Here is a 20,194-nt window from a genome sequence, read left to right on the forward strand (position 1 = left end):
TTCTTACTCTACTTTAAAATTAGAGCGAAAAAATTTCACGCCGCAAAACCACTCGCTTTTTCGCTCCATTTCCTGTTTCGGCGTGACCAAAATCACCACTCCAATTTGACTTCAAAAATCGTGAAAATGTGTGAACAGATCTTAAAAAAAAGACAGCGACCCAATACAATTCAAATTCTTTGAATTGTAAAAACCAAGAGCACCGCAATATAGCTACGCTCAGCTTACAGCTTCGCAGCTATTTAAAAAAAGACAGCGCCCCAATACAATTCAAATTCTTTGAATTGTAAAAAACCAAGAGCACCGCAATATAGCTACGCTCAGCTTACAGCTTCGCAGCTATAAAAAATAATTCTGAATTATCTCAACAGAATTTCTCAAAATCAGAGCTCATTAGAAAACGCAGTTCTATCTTAATTAAAACTAAATAATTTGCATTTTCAAAACTACGAGTTTTATTGATATAAATATAATCAATTAGATTATATAGAGCTGTTTCCTTTTCCACCACTAGAACATGGCAAACCTATCATTCATATTTTTAGACTCACAATGGCACAATATGACTGCAATATACGTCCCGTACTCTAATTAGGCTACATGAACCATTATCAATGTAAACCACACAGACGGTTGGAGAAAATCAACAAATATGTTCACGTGGAAACATGAAACAGATCCTATCAGTTAATGAATTCAGGATTGTATATACTACTGGGGTCCGAAACAGGAACATTCATGTTTCCCTGTTGCGTCTGCTGTTGCATGTGAATATTCTGCTGAGCGTGCTGTTGTCTCTGCTGACCGTAGACGCCTGGTGCCCCGGAGTGAATTTGTGGGGCGCCCTGCTGGTGAGGTTGCGATGTGGGTATTGATGAGTTCCACATACCCGGGTTTCCGTGCTGGCTCATGGACTGTGCACTGCCAGCTGACCCTCCCCCAACTGGCCCCTTTTGGTGTTGCAGTTGTTGCATTAGCGCCATCTGCTGAGCGGGAGTTTTTCCTATGAAACAAAAACGGATGAATTATGTTCACCTGTCCCAATCAGGGTTTTCCCCCATTTATTTCCTTTCCTAGACGCAAAGCATGCCATAAAATGTACCTTGCACGTAAAAGAAAAGCAACACTTTCAGTTTGTGTATGATTACAGATCAATAATTTTACTTCAATTTAAGCGTACTTTAATTCAACCAGTTGTTCCTGGTTGTTTGAACAGTTTTTGGTTAAAACACTTGAATTTTTATTTCGAAACAATTTACGAGAAAGGAAAATTATTGCTTTTCATGGTCACGGTTGATAATTACGGGCAGATAGGTTAGAAGGGGGAGGGGGTAGAACAAAATATGTAACTGGGGTCATTCTATTAAAACAATAGTTAATTAAGCTTACCGTACATATTTTGCAACTGCGCTTGTGTCATGCCTCCTTGCATATACACCGCACCCCCACCACTTCCCCCTGGACCTCCGGCCATTCCCTGCTGTTGAGAAACTCCATGTGGGTAGTTTCCTCCTCCCATTCCCGGAGGTTGTCCTTGTGGCTGCTGCTGCTGCTGTTGTTGTTGATTCATACTCATTTGGAGTGACCCTTGAGGACCACCACGCATTTGAGACTGCATCTGAAGTTGTTGTTGGTGGGACTGCATCATATGTGTACCTAGATTTAGCAACTCGGATTTCAAAATTTTTCTTCACTTCCTTTACCATCTGATCTATGGATCATATTATTAAACTTTTATTCTCTTAAAACTGTAAATTTTTCTGACGATTGGGAAGTTAAAGCGAGCACGGTTTTTCATAATCAGTCAACTTTTGACAAAAATATTAGCGGATAGATTCAACAGTGTCAGCAGTGATAAACTCTTAAATCTCAAAATGTTGCGGAAGCTTCTATTTGTTTGTTTAATAGCCGCCCTCATCTTCTCAGCCGGCTATTATAGCGCTCCTATTACAATTCAAAGAATTTGAATTGTATTGGTGCGCTGTTTTTTTTAAGATGTGTTCACACATTTTTCAATGACTTTGATCTTTCAAAACGGGATAAACAGGTACAGCCCAGCGGTTATTAAGTTTCATTCGAGGCCCAAAGTGGGCTTTAGTAGTCCTTCAAGTGATTATAGTGGTGCAGCTGCTGGGATGGCCTTAATTTAAGGTTAAAAGGTCATTTTTAAGAGTTTTTGGACTCAAAATGGTGCAATTTTTCATGTTTTTTGTGATCTTTTGTTTTGATTAGTCTTAGGTTGAAGTTTTCAGAAGTTGATGAAGGCCTTTTGCGATTAAAAAATTGCTTATTATGACCATTTTATGAGCTATATGTTTTGGTACTACAAACACAAACTCGCAATATGATACTAAGTTTTGCAATTTTTTTCTGGTTTTTTGAAAATTTAATGTCATTTTTTGAGTTTTTTCAGCCCTAGGTGTCAAGAAACCTCCTCTAGGGTTTGATGATAGATTACTGCTTAGTTTCTAGTGGTAATGGAATGGTTTTCATGTTTTTGCCATCATGAATTTTAGCATTTTTTGACAAAACTTGCAATTTTTTTTCATATTTTTGACATTTATTGTCTTTAATCAAGTTGTTTGAGTCCCAGAGCCAGAAAACTTCATCAGGGGTTGAAAACCTCATCAAAAGTTATTGAAAAATTTTTAGCTGACATGGAATAGGTTTCAACTTTTGAATATCACAAATTTTAGCAATTTTTTTGACAAAATTTGCAATTTTTCAGGTTTTTGAAGATTTTCGTGATTTTTTCAGTTTTTCCAGCTTCAGGGACCAGGCAATCTTCTTTGAGGCTTGTTAAAAGGAAACTGCATAGCTTTTAGTAACAATGGAATGCTTTTAAACATTTTACTGTCTCGAATCTTAGCATTTTTTGATCTGCAATTTTTTTAAGGCCTCCTAAAGTTTTCGTCAGTTTTTGATATTCGTCCATTCTCAAGTGCGAGAAAACATATTCCACATTCTGATAAAAAATTACTGCATGGTTTTTAGTTTCAATGGATTTTTTTTTAACAATTTAACCTTTCGACTTTTAGAAGTTTTTCGATAAAGTTGCAATTTCTTCAAGTTTTTTCATGACATTTGTATTTTATCTTTTTTTCTTGCCTCGGTAGCCAAGTTACCTCATCCAGAATTTGATAAAATGTTATTAAAGTGTTGCTAGGGGCAATTGAATGGCTTTCAATGTTTTAATAGAAAGAATTTCTATTTTTGATGTTCAAAATCTTTTCTAAAAATTATTGCCTATCTATGAGCCAATGAGTTTTTTAAAGCTTGGAATTGGGTTACTGGATAGCCTCTAGCAACACAGAAATGATTCTGAAGATATATCACGATTTTCAGCAACATTTTATAATTTTCAAACGATTTATTTTTCTTTATTTTTTTTGTTAATTTTCGAGTTAATCGATCTTCAAGGGCCAATGAATATTTTTTAGGTCGTGCCGATATAATACTGGACCGATTTCAGAAACAAAAATCGGTTTTGAAAATATTTTTGAAATAGGTATTTTTAATGGGAAAAAATTTTGCCGTAGGTTTAAAAGCTTCAAGAGTTTTAGCAATGCGTATATTTTTGTTCAGTTGTTGACTCTTTTAGTTTCTCAATTTTTTGATTGTGTTCGATTTTGTTTGTGTTCTGGTTGGCATTGTTCGATTGATCTGCTGGTCAGGTAGAGTGTCCGAGTTTTTCATTCAACTCTTTGAATTGCATTTCAGGACTTGTCCTGCGTTTTTTACTTCGAACTTTTTTTCGCTTTACCCATTTTGCCGCTTTTTCGAAATTTTCCGTGAAATCTTTTTGACTTCTCTAGGCTTCTGTCATTCTGCTCAAAGTCCTTTTAACAGCAGCTGCTCAGCAAAGCAATTCAAAATGAAAAGAGTCAGTATTAAAAATCAAAGTCGAAATAGAAACGGGATAAAGCCCATTTTTAGATGCCCGGTACTTGAACTTTGCTCTCATAAGTTTTAGTTACTATCTATAATGGTTATTGGTATTGATACTAGACCCTGTAGCCTCTCACTGAGAGACAGGAGTATGTTCACTTACGAAATGACATCAAAATAAATCGCACTTAAAAAGTGTTTTTATACAAAAATCAATTTTTGTTGATATTTTCTTTTCTTTCAATACCAATGGGAATCAACGGCGGCTATTTTCCGGCAATCTTCCGGGTATGTTTGTTTCTTTTTGCCCATTTAAAATAAAACAAAACAAAGCGAAACAGAATTTCCATACACCTATACATATTTTATACAATATAGATGAGATGTCCTATTTTGAGTTAGAATATTTTCCATAACTTCTGTTGTTTCTATTAGTTACCCTTGCATAAGCTTCAGTTGGAGTCAGGTATCGGTAACGCGCCATAATTCCCCCAATTAAAGTAACCAAAACTCGTTTTGAAAGAAGTCATTTTTGAGAGAGGCATGTCATTTGTGACCAAAAAATTTATTCACGCGAATGAAGACAACGCTTTCAGACTCAAAAAAGAACAGCTCCGATTAAAAAAAAACAGACATCAAGACGTCCACGAAAGTAAACACAACAAAACTTTTTTCATGTTAGAAAATCAGGGTCATCCAAGTTATTATGTTCTAACCACATATTTGAAAAATGTTTACACAAGGGGAGTATAGAAAGCAAACGCCAACTTTAAAGAACATGACAGAAAAAGTAAACGGACAACAAACAACATTCGTCAAAAATTTCTTTTTACGTCAATGAAAAGGGGCATCATTGTGGATGAATCACGCAACTCGCACTTGAACTCTTTGACATATACCGCAATATCCATAGTTAAAAAATATACAACTTTACGAAAAACCATTGGAGAACCATGTAAAAAAAGTAAGCAGCAATTAAAAAATTAAAATTTTCGAGAACAAATTTTGTCAAAGTCAATAAAATAAAAGCAATAAAAAAAATCCTTAGGTTGATTAAATTATGCTTAATTAAAGAGCAAATAAGGCTTCTCATTAATAAGTAAGCGTCAAAAACAACCAAACAATCACAAAAACGGGAAAATCCAAACATAACCGGTAAATTGCCGAAAAGTAGCCGCTGTTGACGCACATCGTGGTTGAAAACAGAACAAGAAAAAACAGATCGAAATTGACAATTTCATCGAATTTTCTCCTAAGTTTCAGAAAGTGTTCTAAATCGGTATGCAGTTTCAGTTATATTCCAAAGTTACACTTAACTCAGCTTCTAAACTGAAAGCTATTAAGCTCAAAAACTAATGTCAGCTAGCAATCGCTCTAATGAACTCTGATATCCCAATGCACGATGACTTAATGACCGGGCTTTATCGTTTTATACCGTTTCTTTTCATTTTGCTCTTTTGGCAATGACCGTATTCAGTACATTGCATGATTCAATTGCTTGAAAGAACTTAAAATCTATTCAGTTGAAACAGTGATTGACGCAAGTCACGAGTCAAATGGGACAATAGTGGATTATGTCAAACGAAAAACTTAATCAAAGGTAAAGCGAAATAAAAAAGGAGAGCGCCTAAATAATAGTCGTTGAGATTGACGGCGGCTTCTAAAAATCACTGATTAACGAAAATAACAAGTGAAGCCGAAGTCGTGAAAACAGTTAGCTTTGAATAGAAACCACTAAACAGATCCAGTCGTGACTCATTATGGGCCTTAAGACAAATCATTACTGAGACCAAGTGACAGAACAAAAACAACGAAAAGAACTCACGAATTCAAGAAAAAGCATTTTAATTCATTTTAAAAAAAAAATAAGTCAGGTCGAAGTCGCTAAAACCTTCAGTTTTGAAATGAGAACACTAGATTAGCTCAAAAATGATTAAAAGGGCCAATGATACCTATGATTAATGAGACTGAATGACAGAACCAGAAAGAAAGCGACAAAATGAAAAAAAAACATAGCTGGTAGATTGCCAGAAAATAGCCGCAATAGCTTCGTGGATCTGCAGTCTCAAAAACTAGCAAAAAAAGACAGACTAAAAAAATTCGTCTCTTCATTGAAGGCTGTTATGTTATATTTTGATGGAAACTCTGTATAAGTTTTTGCTGACTCTATTAGCTGCTTTCAAATAACCTTCATTTAGAGTGACACACACACACACACCCATTTGACCTTATCTCTTTGAATTAACGTAAATAAAAGTCTATTTCAAAGTGAGGAAGTCATTTTTGAGAGTGAGGTAAGTCATGGGTGACCAAAAAATTTAATCACGCGAATGAAGAAAAAAGTGAAATACAATTCAAAGAACTCAATGCAAAACTCAGACGTACTCTTACTGACCACCAGATCAATTGAACAATGCCAGCCAGTCCACAAAAATCATAAAAAAAATTGAAACTAAAAGAATCAAAACTAAACAAAAACATACTCATTGCTAAAACTCTTGAAGCTCTTACACCTAGGGCAAAATTTTTTTCCTTTAAAAACACCTATTTCATAAATATGTTCAGAACCAATTGTTGTTTCTGAAATCGGTCCAGTATTATATCTGCAAGACCTGAAAAATATTCATTGGCCCTTGAAGATCGATTAACTCGAAAATGACCAAAAAATTTAAGCAAAAGTCAATTGCAAATTACGAGGAAATGTTGCTAAAAATCGTGAAATAAATATGTTCATAATCATTTCTGTGTCTCTAGAGGCTATTCAGTAACCCAATTGCAAGACTCAATTAAAAGACCCAATTAAAAGACTCATTGGCTCATAGATCGATAGGCAATAATATTTACAAAAACTTTCAAACTCAAAAAAATAGAAATTCGTGCTATTAAAATGTTGAAAGCCATTAAATTGCCCCTAGCAAATATTTAATAACACAATGTCAAACCCTGGAAAAGGTTACTTGGCTAGTGAGGCAAGAAAAAATAATGAATACAATGTTTTTAAAAAACTTGAAAAAATTGCAAATTCTATCAAAAAGCTTCTAATTGTCGAAAGGTTAAATTGTTGAAAACCAAATCCATTGCAAATAAAAACCATGCAGTAACTTTTTATCAGAACGTGGAATGGGTTTTCTTGCACTTCAGAATGGACGAATATCAAAAACTGGCAAAGAGTTTAGAAAACCTTAAAAAAATTGCAGATCTTATCCAAAAAATGCTTAAACTCGAGACATTAAAAAGTTAAAAAGCATTCCATTGTTACTAAAAGCTATGCAGTGCCCTTTTAACAAAACTCAAAGGAGATTGCCTGGTCCCTGAAACTGCAAAAACTGAAAAAATGATAAAAATTTTTAAAAACCTGAAAAAAATGCGAATTTGTTAAAAAAAATTGCTAAAATTTGTAATATTCAAAAGTTGAAACCTATTCCATGGCAATTAAAAAATTTTCAGTAACTTATTATCCAACCCCTATTGAGGTTTTTTGGCCCCTCAAACAAAAAATATGTCAAAAAAAATTTAAAAATTACAAGTTTTGTCAAAAAATGCTAAAAATCATGATAGCAAGATGTTGAAAACCATTCCATTACCACTAGAAACTGTGCAATAATCTATCATCAAACCCTTTATCAAACCCTACAGGAGATTTTTTGACACCTAGGGCTAAAAAAACTCAAAATGACAAAAATTTTCAAAAAACCTGAAAAATTTTTAAAAAATTAGTATCATTTTGTGTGTTTGTGTTTGTAGTACCACGACATATAGCTCATAAAAGGGTCATAACAAGCAATGTTGTCTCGCAAAAGTCCATCATCAACACTTAAAAACTTCAACCTAAGACTAATCAAACAAAAAAAAACTCGAAAAAAAAATCACAAAAAACAAGAAAAATTGCACCATTTAGAGCTGAAAAACTCCTAAATATGACCTTTTAACCTTAAATTAAGGCCATCCCAGCAGCTGCACCACTATAAGCACTTGAAGGACTACTGAAGCCCACTTTGTTCCTCTAATGAAACTTAATGCCCGCTGGGCTTTACCTGTTTATCCCGTTTTGAAAGATCAAATTCATTGAAAAATGTGTGAACACATCTTTAAAAAAAACAGCGCACCAATACAATTCAAATTCTTTGAATTGTAAAAAACCAAGAGAAGGCCAATAATAGCCCCAGCTATCGCTGTGCGGCTATGAAAAAAATCAAATGTCAAAGTTGCGCAAACAATCAGACATGACTAAGTGCCAGATGAAAAAAGATGACAGATAGAAAAACACAAAAAATCATTACATCATTTTGAAAACAAAGTCTCAAATTTTTAAAAACCGCTAGATTCCGAATCAAATCGGTAGACTAATGTAAACATAACTCAACCATTTAGACGTATCATTATCATCGCTAGACCCATCATTAACGCAAAGAAATACAAAAACAGGTAGAATCCAGTAAATTGCTTGTTTAGTTTCCGTTTGAGGGGTTGAAACAACTGCAACTATGCATTATTAGGACACATTTTTTCACATTTTAAAAATATTTGTAAAGAAAATGAGAAAAACAGAATAAACAAATTCAAATTGTCACACGTGAAAAAATTCGCGCTCAAAAAATCAAAAATCTGCTTAAGTACCATTTTCTAACTTCATTTTAAAAGCAGTTTACAAAAAGTCACGTCGTAAAACTAGGCCTTTTCGCTCCTCTTACTAATGCAGCTTGATTAAAATCACTACTCGATGTTGATTCTCATTGACGAGAAAGCCAGATTTGTAGAAAATTCTATATGCTGGCGCCTCATTTGTATTTGTTCAGACATTACCATAAAAAACAAACGGCACTGGGAGTGATCGAAACAAAATATATCCAAACATCAGAATAGATGTTTACGTGAAAATACAAACATGAACCGACTAACCTCGGACGAATTGCTCTCGAACGACTGACGAGGCAAAGAATTCAGAAGAATTCAAAATCGGTTTTATACTAGGAATAGATTAAATTTCCCAGTGCTTGCAATAGAAATTACTCAGAAAAAATTGATAAGTCTTGCGTGAAAAAGTCACACGAGAAATGAAATCGAAAGAATGTTCTAGAAGAAAACGGTCAAGCAAATATTTTGCATAAAAAAGTCACACTTTTACATTAATTGCTCCAAAGTTTGTTCGATAGTAATTAAAAATAAATTTATACCTTGTGAAGTGTTACCACTGATTACACTCATTTGCTGCTGTTGCTGCAGATGTTGATTGGGTACAAACATAGATTGCTGATGATGCGGGTTCCCCCCTCCAGTGTTCCCACCACCCGCGCCCACCATTTTCATCTTCATCATTATGTTGCCGCCACCTGTTGACTGGCCCATATGCACCTGTAAATAGTAGTACATGGTGATCAAGTAGAAACCAATATTTAATAGGCCAATAAATCCAGAGTATAGAAGTACAGTTTCCTCTGTTGCAATGGAAAATTTTAACCACTGCTTTTTACATGAATTTTCACTTTTCCAACAACTTGGAGCATCGTGTACTTCTTAAAGCTGATTTAAAAAGTTCAACTTAAGCCACCTGAGCAGATGGGCAGTTTATACCTCTTCTGGGCAGTTTTACAGGCGAAAAACAATCAGAATAGGGAACAACCCCAGCAGATAACATGGCCCCGATTGAAATTGAACCAAGAACAGCACATAGCTGGCAGATTGCCAAAAATAGCCGCAATAGTTTTGTAGATCTGCAGTCTCAAAAAGATATAAAAGAAACAGACCAAACAAGAAACCTCATTTCATTAAATACCGAGATGCTCTATTTTGATTAAAAACCTGATTAAGAACTTATTGCTGCTTCGATTGAGTGCTCTCACATAACCTTCAATTAGAAAGACGCGAACTCACTGGACCTTATCTCTTTGAATTAAAGTTTAAAAAAATTGGAGTGAGGAAGTCATATTTTAGTGACATGTGTGAAATATGATGTCACGCACAAAATTCAGTTGAAATTGAATGGACGAATGAAAAAGCAGATTTGAAGTGATTGTGACGTCATATAGTCGCAACAAAAATCTTGACGACGAAATAAATCAGCATAGCATGACAAGTCATGTCACAATTCAAAAAACTTTCATTGACTAAACAAAAAAAGACCTAGAATGAACTATGCATGGATTGGAGAAAAGATTTAGATAAAAATCCGATCCAAAACAATTGAAACAAAAAAATAGTAAAAATTAACGTCAAAATGCCGCACGTGAACAACAAAAACCATTAGCGAGGAAGCGAATTTTTTGTTCCAACACTGTTTTCTCACTACTTTGAAATTAGAGCGAAAACTTCATGTCAAACAACCAATTGCCTTTTCGCTCAATTTCCTGTTTCGGCGTGACCAAAATCAGCACTTCAATTTGACTTCAAAAACAAAAAATATGTGCGAACAGATCTTAAAAAAGACAGCGCCCCAATAAAATTCAATTTCTTTGAACTGTCTAAAAACTAAGAGAAGGCCAATAAAGCTCCAGCTATCGCTTTGCCTTTATTAAAAACCCAAAATTGATGTACAAAAGAATGACAACGTGCACGCTATTTGGATTTCGTAGCTCGGCGCACTCTGTTTCTTAATGAGAGGATGCACGGATTAGTATAAATAGGAATAAGAAATAGACCTGGCAACTCAAATTGAAACAAATTTCAAACATCGGGCATCTAAACTGGGTATCATTAGTCTATCCCGTTTCAATTTTTGGTTTAGTTTTTCGATATTGACACATTTTTCATTTGGTTCATTTTCAATGCCTTCGCTGATCAATTGATGTCTAAAAGGACTTCCAGCAGAATGAATAAAGAATGAAACATACAGAAAGATTTCACGCTAAACTTTGAAAAAAAAAAACAGGAAGACATTTTTAGCAGGCGACATTTACAGGAAGACAATTCAGAAGACAATAGCAGGCTGCAATTAGATAAAACACCACTTTTTATAAACAAAGACAATATTTAGCAGTTCTAATGACGGAAATAGTGACAATAGCACATCAAACGAAGACAAGATTTACAAATACACAAGAACATTTCGAAAACAAAAGGTATCTCGATCTATAAGCATGTCAAGTAGAGCAAATAAATTGAGTAAAAATACAGCACAAAAGGCACTTGTTTTGAGATTAAGCGAAAAGACCAAACGAAAAAGGAAACATAGCAAGCAAATTGCCGGAAAATCGCCGCCATTGACGCGCATCGGGATTGACACAGAATAAAAGAAGAGACAAAAATTGTTAAAAAATTTCCTCCAAAGTTTCAATAAAAGTATTCTTATTCGGTGTGCAGATAGATTCAGTTAGACTCCAAAACTATACTTAAGCTTCTATAATTTCGGCTAGTAATCGCTCCAATGAACTTTGATAATCTAAAGCTCTATGGGCCGGGCTTTATCCCGTTTCTTTAGATTTTGCTCTTTTCACATTGACCGTATTCACTATATTGCGTAATTCAATGCGTGAAAGAATCAAAATTCATCCAGTTGAAACATTGAGTGAGATAAGTCATGAGTAAAACATGACAATCATGCCTATGTAAAACGAAAAATTTGATCAAAGGGTAAAGGTAATTAAAAAAAGGAGAGTACCTGAATAAAAGGGCTGACGATGCCTATTTAATATGCTAGACTAGAAAGTCGATTTCAATTTTTAAAAGTGTTAAAATCATAAAAACGACTGCTAAGAATTAAAGCAACTAAATGGATTCCCTTTATCCAAATAGCAACCAATGAAATCTGTCAACAATGACATTAAGGGGTAAGACAGCAAGACTTACAACCAATAGTATCCAAAGTAAACAAAACTAAAAACTGAAACTTTTCGAAAAAGAACGTCAGCCATGAGCTGGAACAATTAATTCAATTAATTCGGGAATCCTAAGCGAGACACAAGACCTTTCATTAATGAGATGAAGATAAAAGACATGAAATTGAACTATAAAAACTATTTAAACAAATACAACACAACACTAGCAAAACTCAAAAATTCAATAAAATTTTTGAGAACAAATAGCGTGACACTCAGGAGCCAAAATAGCGTCAAAATATGTGCATTTATTCCCTTGTAGCAACTAATGAGAATTGTCATTAATGACACTAAGTGATAAGACAAAAGTGATAAAAAAAGCGGTAAAACCAAATATTCACTAATGTTTTATAGGGAAAAATTCAAAGTCAAAGTCATAGAAAGCATTAGCTGCTCAATGATGAAATCAATCATCTGCAAATAGGCAAAACTAGAATAAACACGTATCATATTAATAGGACTCAAGAGGAAAAAAACTGAAAACAAGACAAATTGCCACACGTGAAAAAGCGCTTTCGGAAACCAAAAAATTGTTCGAATAAACATTTCTGAGTGCACTGCAAAGGTTCTTTTAAAAAAAATTACGCTTCAGAACTGCTCGCTGTATTGCTTTCTGTACTACCCCACTCTAATTTGACTTCCCACGGACGTGGAAAGGCCGAAAAAATAACAGCACATCAATACAATCCAAATACTTTGGATTGCGAAAAACAGCAGGATGTGTCTTCAATTAAAATCCAAAGAGAAGAATTAAATAATGACCTGACAAATAACATTTTTACAGCAGCATCTAAATAAAACAACAAAGCCAATAATCCTATGTGCACAAAAACGAACAAAAAATCAAAACAAGACCGAGTTTTTTTAAAGTCACTAATAAAAAACATTACTAAAATAAAAACACATGGCTCTACGCAACTTTAGAATGAGAACACAATACATCAACCGCATGGGATGCAATGACAGACAACGCAAAGAGGCCAAAACTTTGACATTAAATAGAACATTTTTTGCAAGTCAGTTGCATTAATTAAAGAAAAACCGCATAACTACCAGGCAGAATTTTTAATTAAAGCATACCATAAAACTTGAGATGTTATTTAAAATATTTTAGCAGCTAATGGCTGAAAAATGGACAATATAACTACAAAGTGAGATTCACAAATTCATTTAAATATTTCGAAAACAAACGGAATCTCAGTGAATAGAAAATTGGATCCAAAAAATTGACGAAAAATTTGTCGCACTTGAAGTCCGAAGAGCTTTTTTAAGAAAAAGCGAGCAGACCACGAGGAAGACGACAAAGCATCTAAGAACGAAAATTCAACATTTTTTGAGAAATTGTCAAAATCAAAAACAATTGCTACGAACTCAAGCGACTAAATAGATTCCTTTATTTCCCATAGTTAGCTGATGAAACTTGTTATCAATGATAGAATTATAAACTATAAAATACAATCAATTTCCACAAAACCCCAAGAACAGGCTAAAACAATTCGGGTGAAAACACAAGCTATGAACTAAAAAAGCTATTACGATTAATTAAATCCTCATTACCAATCCACGAGAACTGTCATTAATGATATTAAGTAATAACACAACGAAACGTTCGACAAATGGTAGCAAAAATTAACCATTTTTTTATATGAACAACGTAAAAATCGTCAAAAGCCAGAGTTATGAACTGAAACGATTAAATTGAATAACTTAAGCATTCTTAGCAACCGATAAGACCTGTCCCTAGTAAGATTAGACAACAAAAAATACAACAAAAAATCTCGAATCTATGAAAACCACTAACAAAGAACTCGAACCATTAATAAGGCCCGTTTATGCCTAAATGGCAACCAAGGAGCCCTGTAAATAATGATTCAAAATGATAAGAAAACAAGGAGGACCACAAAATCAACTATTCGCTAATATATTATGACCACTAGCGTCAAAGCTGTAAAAAGTAATGTCGAAGTTTAAAAAACCATTAGCTGCCTGTTGACAAATAAGAGCATATGCTAAAAGGCGCAATTTGAACACAATTGTCTTATATGAATACCAGTTAAGAGACGAAACACGGAAAACAGAAGCACAATTGCCGCATTTGAAAAAAATCCCTCTCAGAAGCCGTAAAGTTATTCAAACAACAATTGTCATTCCAAGCTAGTCATAAAACATATCACGCTCTAACTGGTTTTCTGGCTCCCATTACTACTTCAGTGTGAACAAAATTACCACTATTATTTGACTTCACATTGACATCAAAAGCCGAAAAAAGTGAACAGATCTTTATATAAAAGACAGCGCACCAATAGAATCAAAATATTTTGATTGTGAAAAATAGCGTTAGTAGTATAGCCAGCCGAGATGAGGGCGGCTATTAAAAATATTACCAAAAAAATTAACAAACCCACTCTAGCTCTTAATAACATAAAAGTTAAAACATAGCTGGCAGATTGCCAGAAAATAGCCGCAATAGCTTCGTAGATCTGCAGTCTAAAAAACAGTAAAAAAGACAGACCAAAAAATTCGTCTTTTCATTGAAGATTGATATATTCTATTTTGATTAAAGATCTGTATAAGTTTTTGATGCCTCTATTAGCTGCTCTCTAATAACCTTCATTTAGAGTGACACAAACCCATTTGACCTCATCTCTTTGAATTAAAGTAAATAAAAGTGTGACCAAAAATTAAATCATGCGAATGAACAAAAAACTCGCTCCACTAAGAGCAAAAATGACGTCACGCACGCACTTCAGACAAAATTGCATGAACGAATGAACAAAAAGCAGATTTGAAGTGGTTGTGACGTCATATGGTCGTAACAAAAATCGCGACGAAATAAAAAAACATAGCAGGACAAGTCCTGAAATACAACCCAAAGAATGGACTGAAAAACTACTCTACCTGACCAGCAGACCAATTGAACAATGACAGCCTAACAGAGTCTCAAAAAATTAAACAAAACCAAAAAATTTGGTATTGCTAAAAATTCTTGAAGCTAAATTCCTGAAGCCAAATTTTAACCATTTAAATATACCCATCAACAAAAGCACACGCTATAAAAGTTTTTTGTGGCGACTATAACAATCAGTAATATGAATTAAAGCCCTAATAGGTTTCATTGGCCTCTAAATTTTTTAAAAAAAACTTGAAAACAAAAAAAAATTGAAAACATGAAAAAAAATTGAAGAAATACTGAAAAATATGAAATAATAGAATTGATGAAATACAATACCAACAAATTCTAATTCTTGATAACTATATCTTGTAGTTACTTTTGTTTACGCCATAAGTTTCATTGGCCTTTAAAGATCAACAAATTTAAAAAAAAAACCCAAAAAAATAAACGATGAAAAGTTGCTATAATTCGTGATACCAAAACATTTCATTGTCTCTGCAAATTATTCAGTTACCCATTTGAACGCCCTTAAAATTTTCATTCGCCCATGGAGGACGAAACATTTAAAATGACATTTTCAAAAAATTGAAAATGCGTAATTTATTTTAGAGTTGCTAAACTTCATGGTATTAGTGTCATCAGAACAATTTATTTAACTCGAGGTATGATCCAGTAACTGCTTTTAAGCCACAAAAGTTTCATTGACCTCAAAAGATAAAAAAAAATCAATATAGGACAACAAACTTGACAAAAAACGCAAAAAAAATTGCCAAATTAAGTTGAACATAACCGACTAGCGTCGGGCGAATTGCTCTCAAACGACCGGCGAGCGGTTGGCTTCGTCAGTAGCTAGCCACGGGGTGGGGGGGGTTGTGCACCGGGGGCTGATTGGGGGCAACACTGGGTTGGGGGGGGCAACAGCGCGGTGGGGGGTGGAGGTAATAGGGGGGGGGGGGGGGGGTGTCTCAACCTCTAAGAACCGCCCTTCACACCATAAGAATAAGTCTCCAAAACAGTTTGAGCTGTGAAACAGAGCTGAAAGGCTCTAAGAGCACTTAATGCCCGCTGGGCGCTACCTGTTTATCCCTTTTTTGAGGACGAAAAGTCAAAAGCGTCAGACGCAAAATCGGTCAAGCGAAAAATCGCATAAAAAAAGACCGACAGGACTAATACAATTGCTACAAACTTCGTTTGAGTCCAATTAAAAAGTCGCTGATTCCACTAATACTAACATCCTCAAAAACATTTCGCCTTCTCTAAATACTAATGACACTCACAAAGCAAAGTCATAAAGTTTCATTTACCCCAAATATTGAATAACTCAAAAAATGACAATAAATTTTTAAAAAACTGAAAAAAATTGGCAAGTTATAATAAAAAGTCGCTAAGTATACAGATATTAATATTCTCAAAATCATTTCAATGTCTCCAGATACGAATCATTAAACCAAGTTTTAGCCATAAAATTTTCATTGAACCCTAAATATCGAATAACTCAAAAAATGACAACAAATTTCACCTAAATTGAAAAAATTTGGCACAGTATAGAAAAAATCCCTAAACTTATTGTTATTAATATCCTCAAAATCAATAAAATGTCTCTAGATACTAATCAGTAACCCAAGTTTTAGCCATAAAAAATTTCATTGACCCCTAAAGATAGAATAACTCCGAAAATGACAACAAATTTCACAACTGAAAAAAATTGTCAAAATATAATGAAAAGTCGTTAAATTTACTGATATTAATATCCTCAAAATATTTTCAATACCTTTTAATACTAATCAGTCACCCAAGTCCAGCCATAAAATAGCTTTCATTGACTTATAAAGATCGAATAACTCAAAAAATGACAACAAATTTCACATAAATTGAAAAAATTTGGCACAGTATAGAAAAAAATTCCTGAACTTACTGATATTAATATCCTCAAAATCAATAAAATGTCTCTATATACTAATCAGTAACCCAAGTTTTAGCCATAAAAAGTTTCATTGACCCCTAAAGATCGAATAACTCAAAAAATGACAACAAATTTCACATAAATTGAAAAAATTTGGCACAGTATAGAAAAAAATCCCTAAACTTACTGTTATTAATATCCTCAAAATCAAAATAATGTCTCTAGATACTAATCAGTAACCCAAGTTTTAGCCATAAAAAGTTTTATTGACCCCTAAAGATAGAATAACTCCGAAAATGACAACAAATTTCACAACAACTGAAAAAAATTGTCAAAATATAATGAAAAGTCGTTAAATTTACTGATGTTAATATCCTCAAAATCTTTTCAATACCTTTTAATACTAATCAGTCACCCAAGTCCAGCCATAAAATAGCCTTCATTGACTTATAAAGATCGAATAACTCAAAAAATGACAACAAATTTCACATAAATTGAAAAAATTTGGCACAGTATAGAAAAAAATTCCTGAACTTACTGATATTAATATCCTCAAAATCAATAAAATGTCTCTATATACTAATCAGTAACCCAAGTTTTAGCCATAAAAAGTTTCATTGACCCCTAAAGATCGAATAACTCAAAAAATGACAACAAATTTCACATAAATTGAAAAAATTTGGCACAGTATAGAAAATCCCTAAACTTACTGTTATTAATATCCTCAAAATCAATAAAATGTCTCTAGATACTAATCAGTAACCCAAGTTTTAGCCATAAAAAGTTTTATTGACCCCTAAAGATAGAATAACTCCGAAAATGACAACAAATTTCACAACAACTGAAAAAAATTGTCAAAATATAATGAAAAGTCGTTAAATTTACTGATATTAATATCCTCAAAATCTTTTCAATATCTTTTAATACTAATCAGTCACCCAAGTCCAGCCAAAAAATAGCTTTCATTGACTTATAAAGATCGAATAACTCAAAAAATGACAACAAATTTCACATAAATTGAAAAAATTTGGCACAGTATAGAAAAAAATCCCTAAACTTACTGTTATTAATATCCTCAAAATCAATAAAATGTCTCTAGATACTAATCAGTAACCCAAGTTTTAGCCATAAAAAGTTTTATTGACCCCTAAAGATAGAATAACTCCGAAAATGACAACAAATTTCACAACAACTGAAAAAAATTGTCAAAATATAATGAAAAGTCGTTTAATTTACTGATATTAGCATCCTTAAAATCTTTTCAATGCCTCTTAATACTAATCAGTCACCCAAGTCCAGCCATAAAATAACTTTCATTGACTTATAAAGATCGAATAACTCAAAAAATGACAACAAATTTCACATAAATTGAAAAAATTTGGCACAGTATAGAAAAAAATTCCTGAACTTACTGATATTAATATCCTCAAAATCAATAAAATGTCTCTATATACTAATCAGTAACCCAAGTTTTAGCCATAAAAAGTTTTATTGACCCCTAAAGATAGAATAACTCCGAAAATGACAACAAATTTCACAACAACTGAAAAAAATTGTCAAAATATAATGAAAAGTCGTTTAATTTACTGATATTAGCATCCTTAAAATCTTTTCAATGCCTCTTAATACTAATCAGTCACCCAAGTCCAGCCATAAAATAACTTTCATTGACTTATAAAGATCGAATAACTCAAAAAAATGACAACAAATTTCTCAAAAACTAAAAAAATTGCAAGTTCTAAAGAAATGTCGCTAAACTTACTGATATTAATATCTTCAAAATCATTTCAATGTCTCTAAATAATAATAAGCAAACCAAGTTTAAGCCACAAAAAAATCTCAATGACACCTAAACATCGAATAACTCAAAAAATGGCAACAAATTTTTCTAAACTGAAAAAAATTGGCAAGTTATAATGAAAAGTCCCTAAATTTATTGATATTAATATCCTCAAAATCTTTTCAATGTTTCTTAATACTAATCAGTCACCCAATTCCAGCCGTCAAAAACATTCATTGACTTATAAAGATCGAATAAATCAAAAAATGACAACAAATTTTACAAAAACTGAAAAAAAATTGGCAAGTTATAATGAAAAGTCACTAAAATTATTGATATTTATATTCTCACAATCAATTCATTGTCTCTAAATACTATTTATTGAGCCATCGACCCACTTCATGATCGTTTCATAGACCCATAATGATTGAAAAATTTTAAAAAAAATAAAAAAACTTGAAAAAAAGCAAAAATTAGCATGATTTTGGGTATTTAAGTTTGTATTACCAAAACTTGTAGCCAAAAAAGCAGACATAAAATAGACTAGTGGCTCGTGAAAGAAGTCAATGAACCCTGAAAAGCGTCATTTCTTTACCCATCTAACATTACGAAAAAACGTGAAAAACTGAACAATTTCGGACGCAAAAACTGACAGAAATGACCTTTTCACCTTGAATTTAGGCCTTCCTAGCAGGTTCAACACCCTAAGCACATGAAAGACTGCTATAAGGCTTCTAACAAAACTTAATGACCGCCGAGCTTTACCAGTTTATCCCGTTTGAAAGCTAAAAAGTCATCAGAATTAGTCAAATTGTTCAAACACCAATTTCTCACTCCACTTTTTATGAAGGTATTTTGAAAAAAAGTCACGCCTAAAACCTACTCGATTTTTCGCTCCCGTTACTATTTCAGTGTGACCAAAATCACCACTCTAATTTGACTTCTCACTGACGTGAAAAAGCCGAAAAAAGCGTGAACAGATCTTAAAAAAAACAGCGCACCAATAAAATTCAAATTCTTTGAATTGTAAAAAACCAAGAGAAGGCCAATAATAGCCCCAGCTATCGCTGTGCGGCTATTAAAAAGGAACATTTATCGCAGAACGCGTACCAAAATACCAAGAAAACGCCCTAAAAACCTTGCAAGGAGGCAAGTGACCATTTCGAAGAGAAAATAAGCTGAGACAGAAACTGCTTTGAAACTGTCTCAGGTAAAACAAATATTTTCGAATTATGAGTTTTTGCAAAATTTGAAAACTTTCATAATTAAAAAATAAGGTATGAACTGAAATTCACTCTTTTCTATGCTCTTCAAAATTATCAGTCAATTGACCTCAGCACTCAGTTTTCACTTGCGTCATTTCCTGTTTCAAATGTACTCCAACAAAGTTATCGAACAAATAAGACGCTCCACCAATACTCATCTTTGAGTCGTAATGGCTCAAGAGAAAAGTATCTAAATTTATACTGTTATACCGCAAATTTCAACCAAACAAATTTTCTCATGACGAGACTCATGATACAACTTAGTGGTACCTGTTGATTCCCAACACCCATAGCTTGATGAGGCTGAGTTGATTGATGAACAGATACTGCAACATTTTGTTGTTGTTGTTGCTGTACTAATTTGCCCATCTGGTTCTGCAATCCAGGGTTGTTAGCCAGATTAGCCAGCTGACTCAGGGGCTGCTCAGCTGGGTTATTACTTCCACCGCCACCACTAACAGGATTGCCCGGTGCCACTGCGCTTGCTAAATCAATTCGAGGCTTACGACGTACTTTCGAAAAACACGGTTTACAGTTTGACGAAGAATAGCAGCGAGAAATTTCCTAATTTTGGTATCAATCGACCTAGTTACAGAATAAAAGTCGACTACAGTCGGACAAATTGCTCTCGAAAGTGAGAGTTTGGCTTTGCTT

General features: G+C 33.5%; 1 protein-coding gene across 1 annotated transcript in view; it reads right to left on the reverse strand.

Moving 5' to 3' along the window:
- Positions 1-390: 390 nt before the first annotated feature.
- LOC142348105 (uncharacterized) overlaps positions 391-20,194 on the reverse strand; it is a 41,129-nt gene continuing 21,325 nt past the window's right edge. Inside the window, exons 3-6 of the mRNA XM_075399270.1 lie at positions 19,811-20,104; positions 9,063-9,240; positions 1,390-1,656; positions 391-1,003 (exon numbers count right to left, since the gene is read on the reverse strand). Coding sequence (XP_075255385.1) covers positions 684-1,003; positions 1,390-1,656; positions 9,063-9,240; positions 19,811-20,104 — 1,059 coding nt within the window. The 3' untranslated portion in view covers positions 391-683. The remainder of the gene's footprint in view (positions 1,004-1,389; positions 1,657-9,062; positions 9,241-19,810; positions 20,105-20,194) is intronic.

The sequence above is a fragment of the Convolutriloba macropyga genome, chromosome 10 (assembly GCF_964194025.1).
Source record: "Convolutriloba macropyga chromosome 10, txConMacr16.3, whole genome shotgun sequence".
Taxonomy (NCBI): Eukaryota; Metazoa; Xenacoelomorpha; order Acoela; family Convolutidae; genus Convolutriloba; species Convolutriloba macropyga.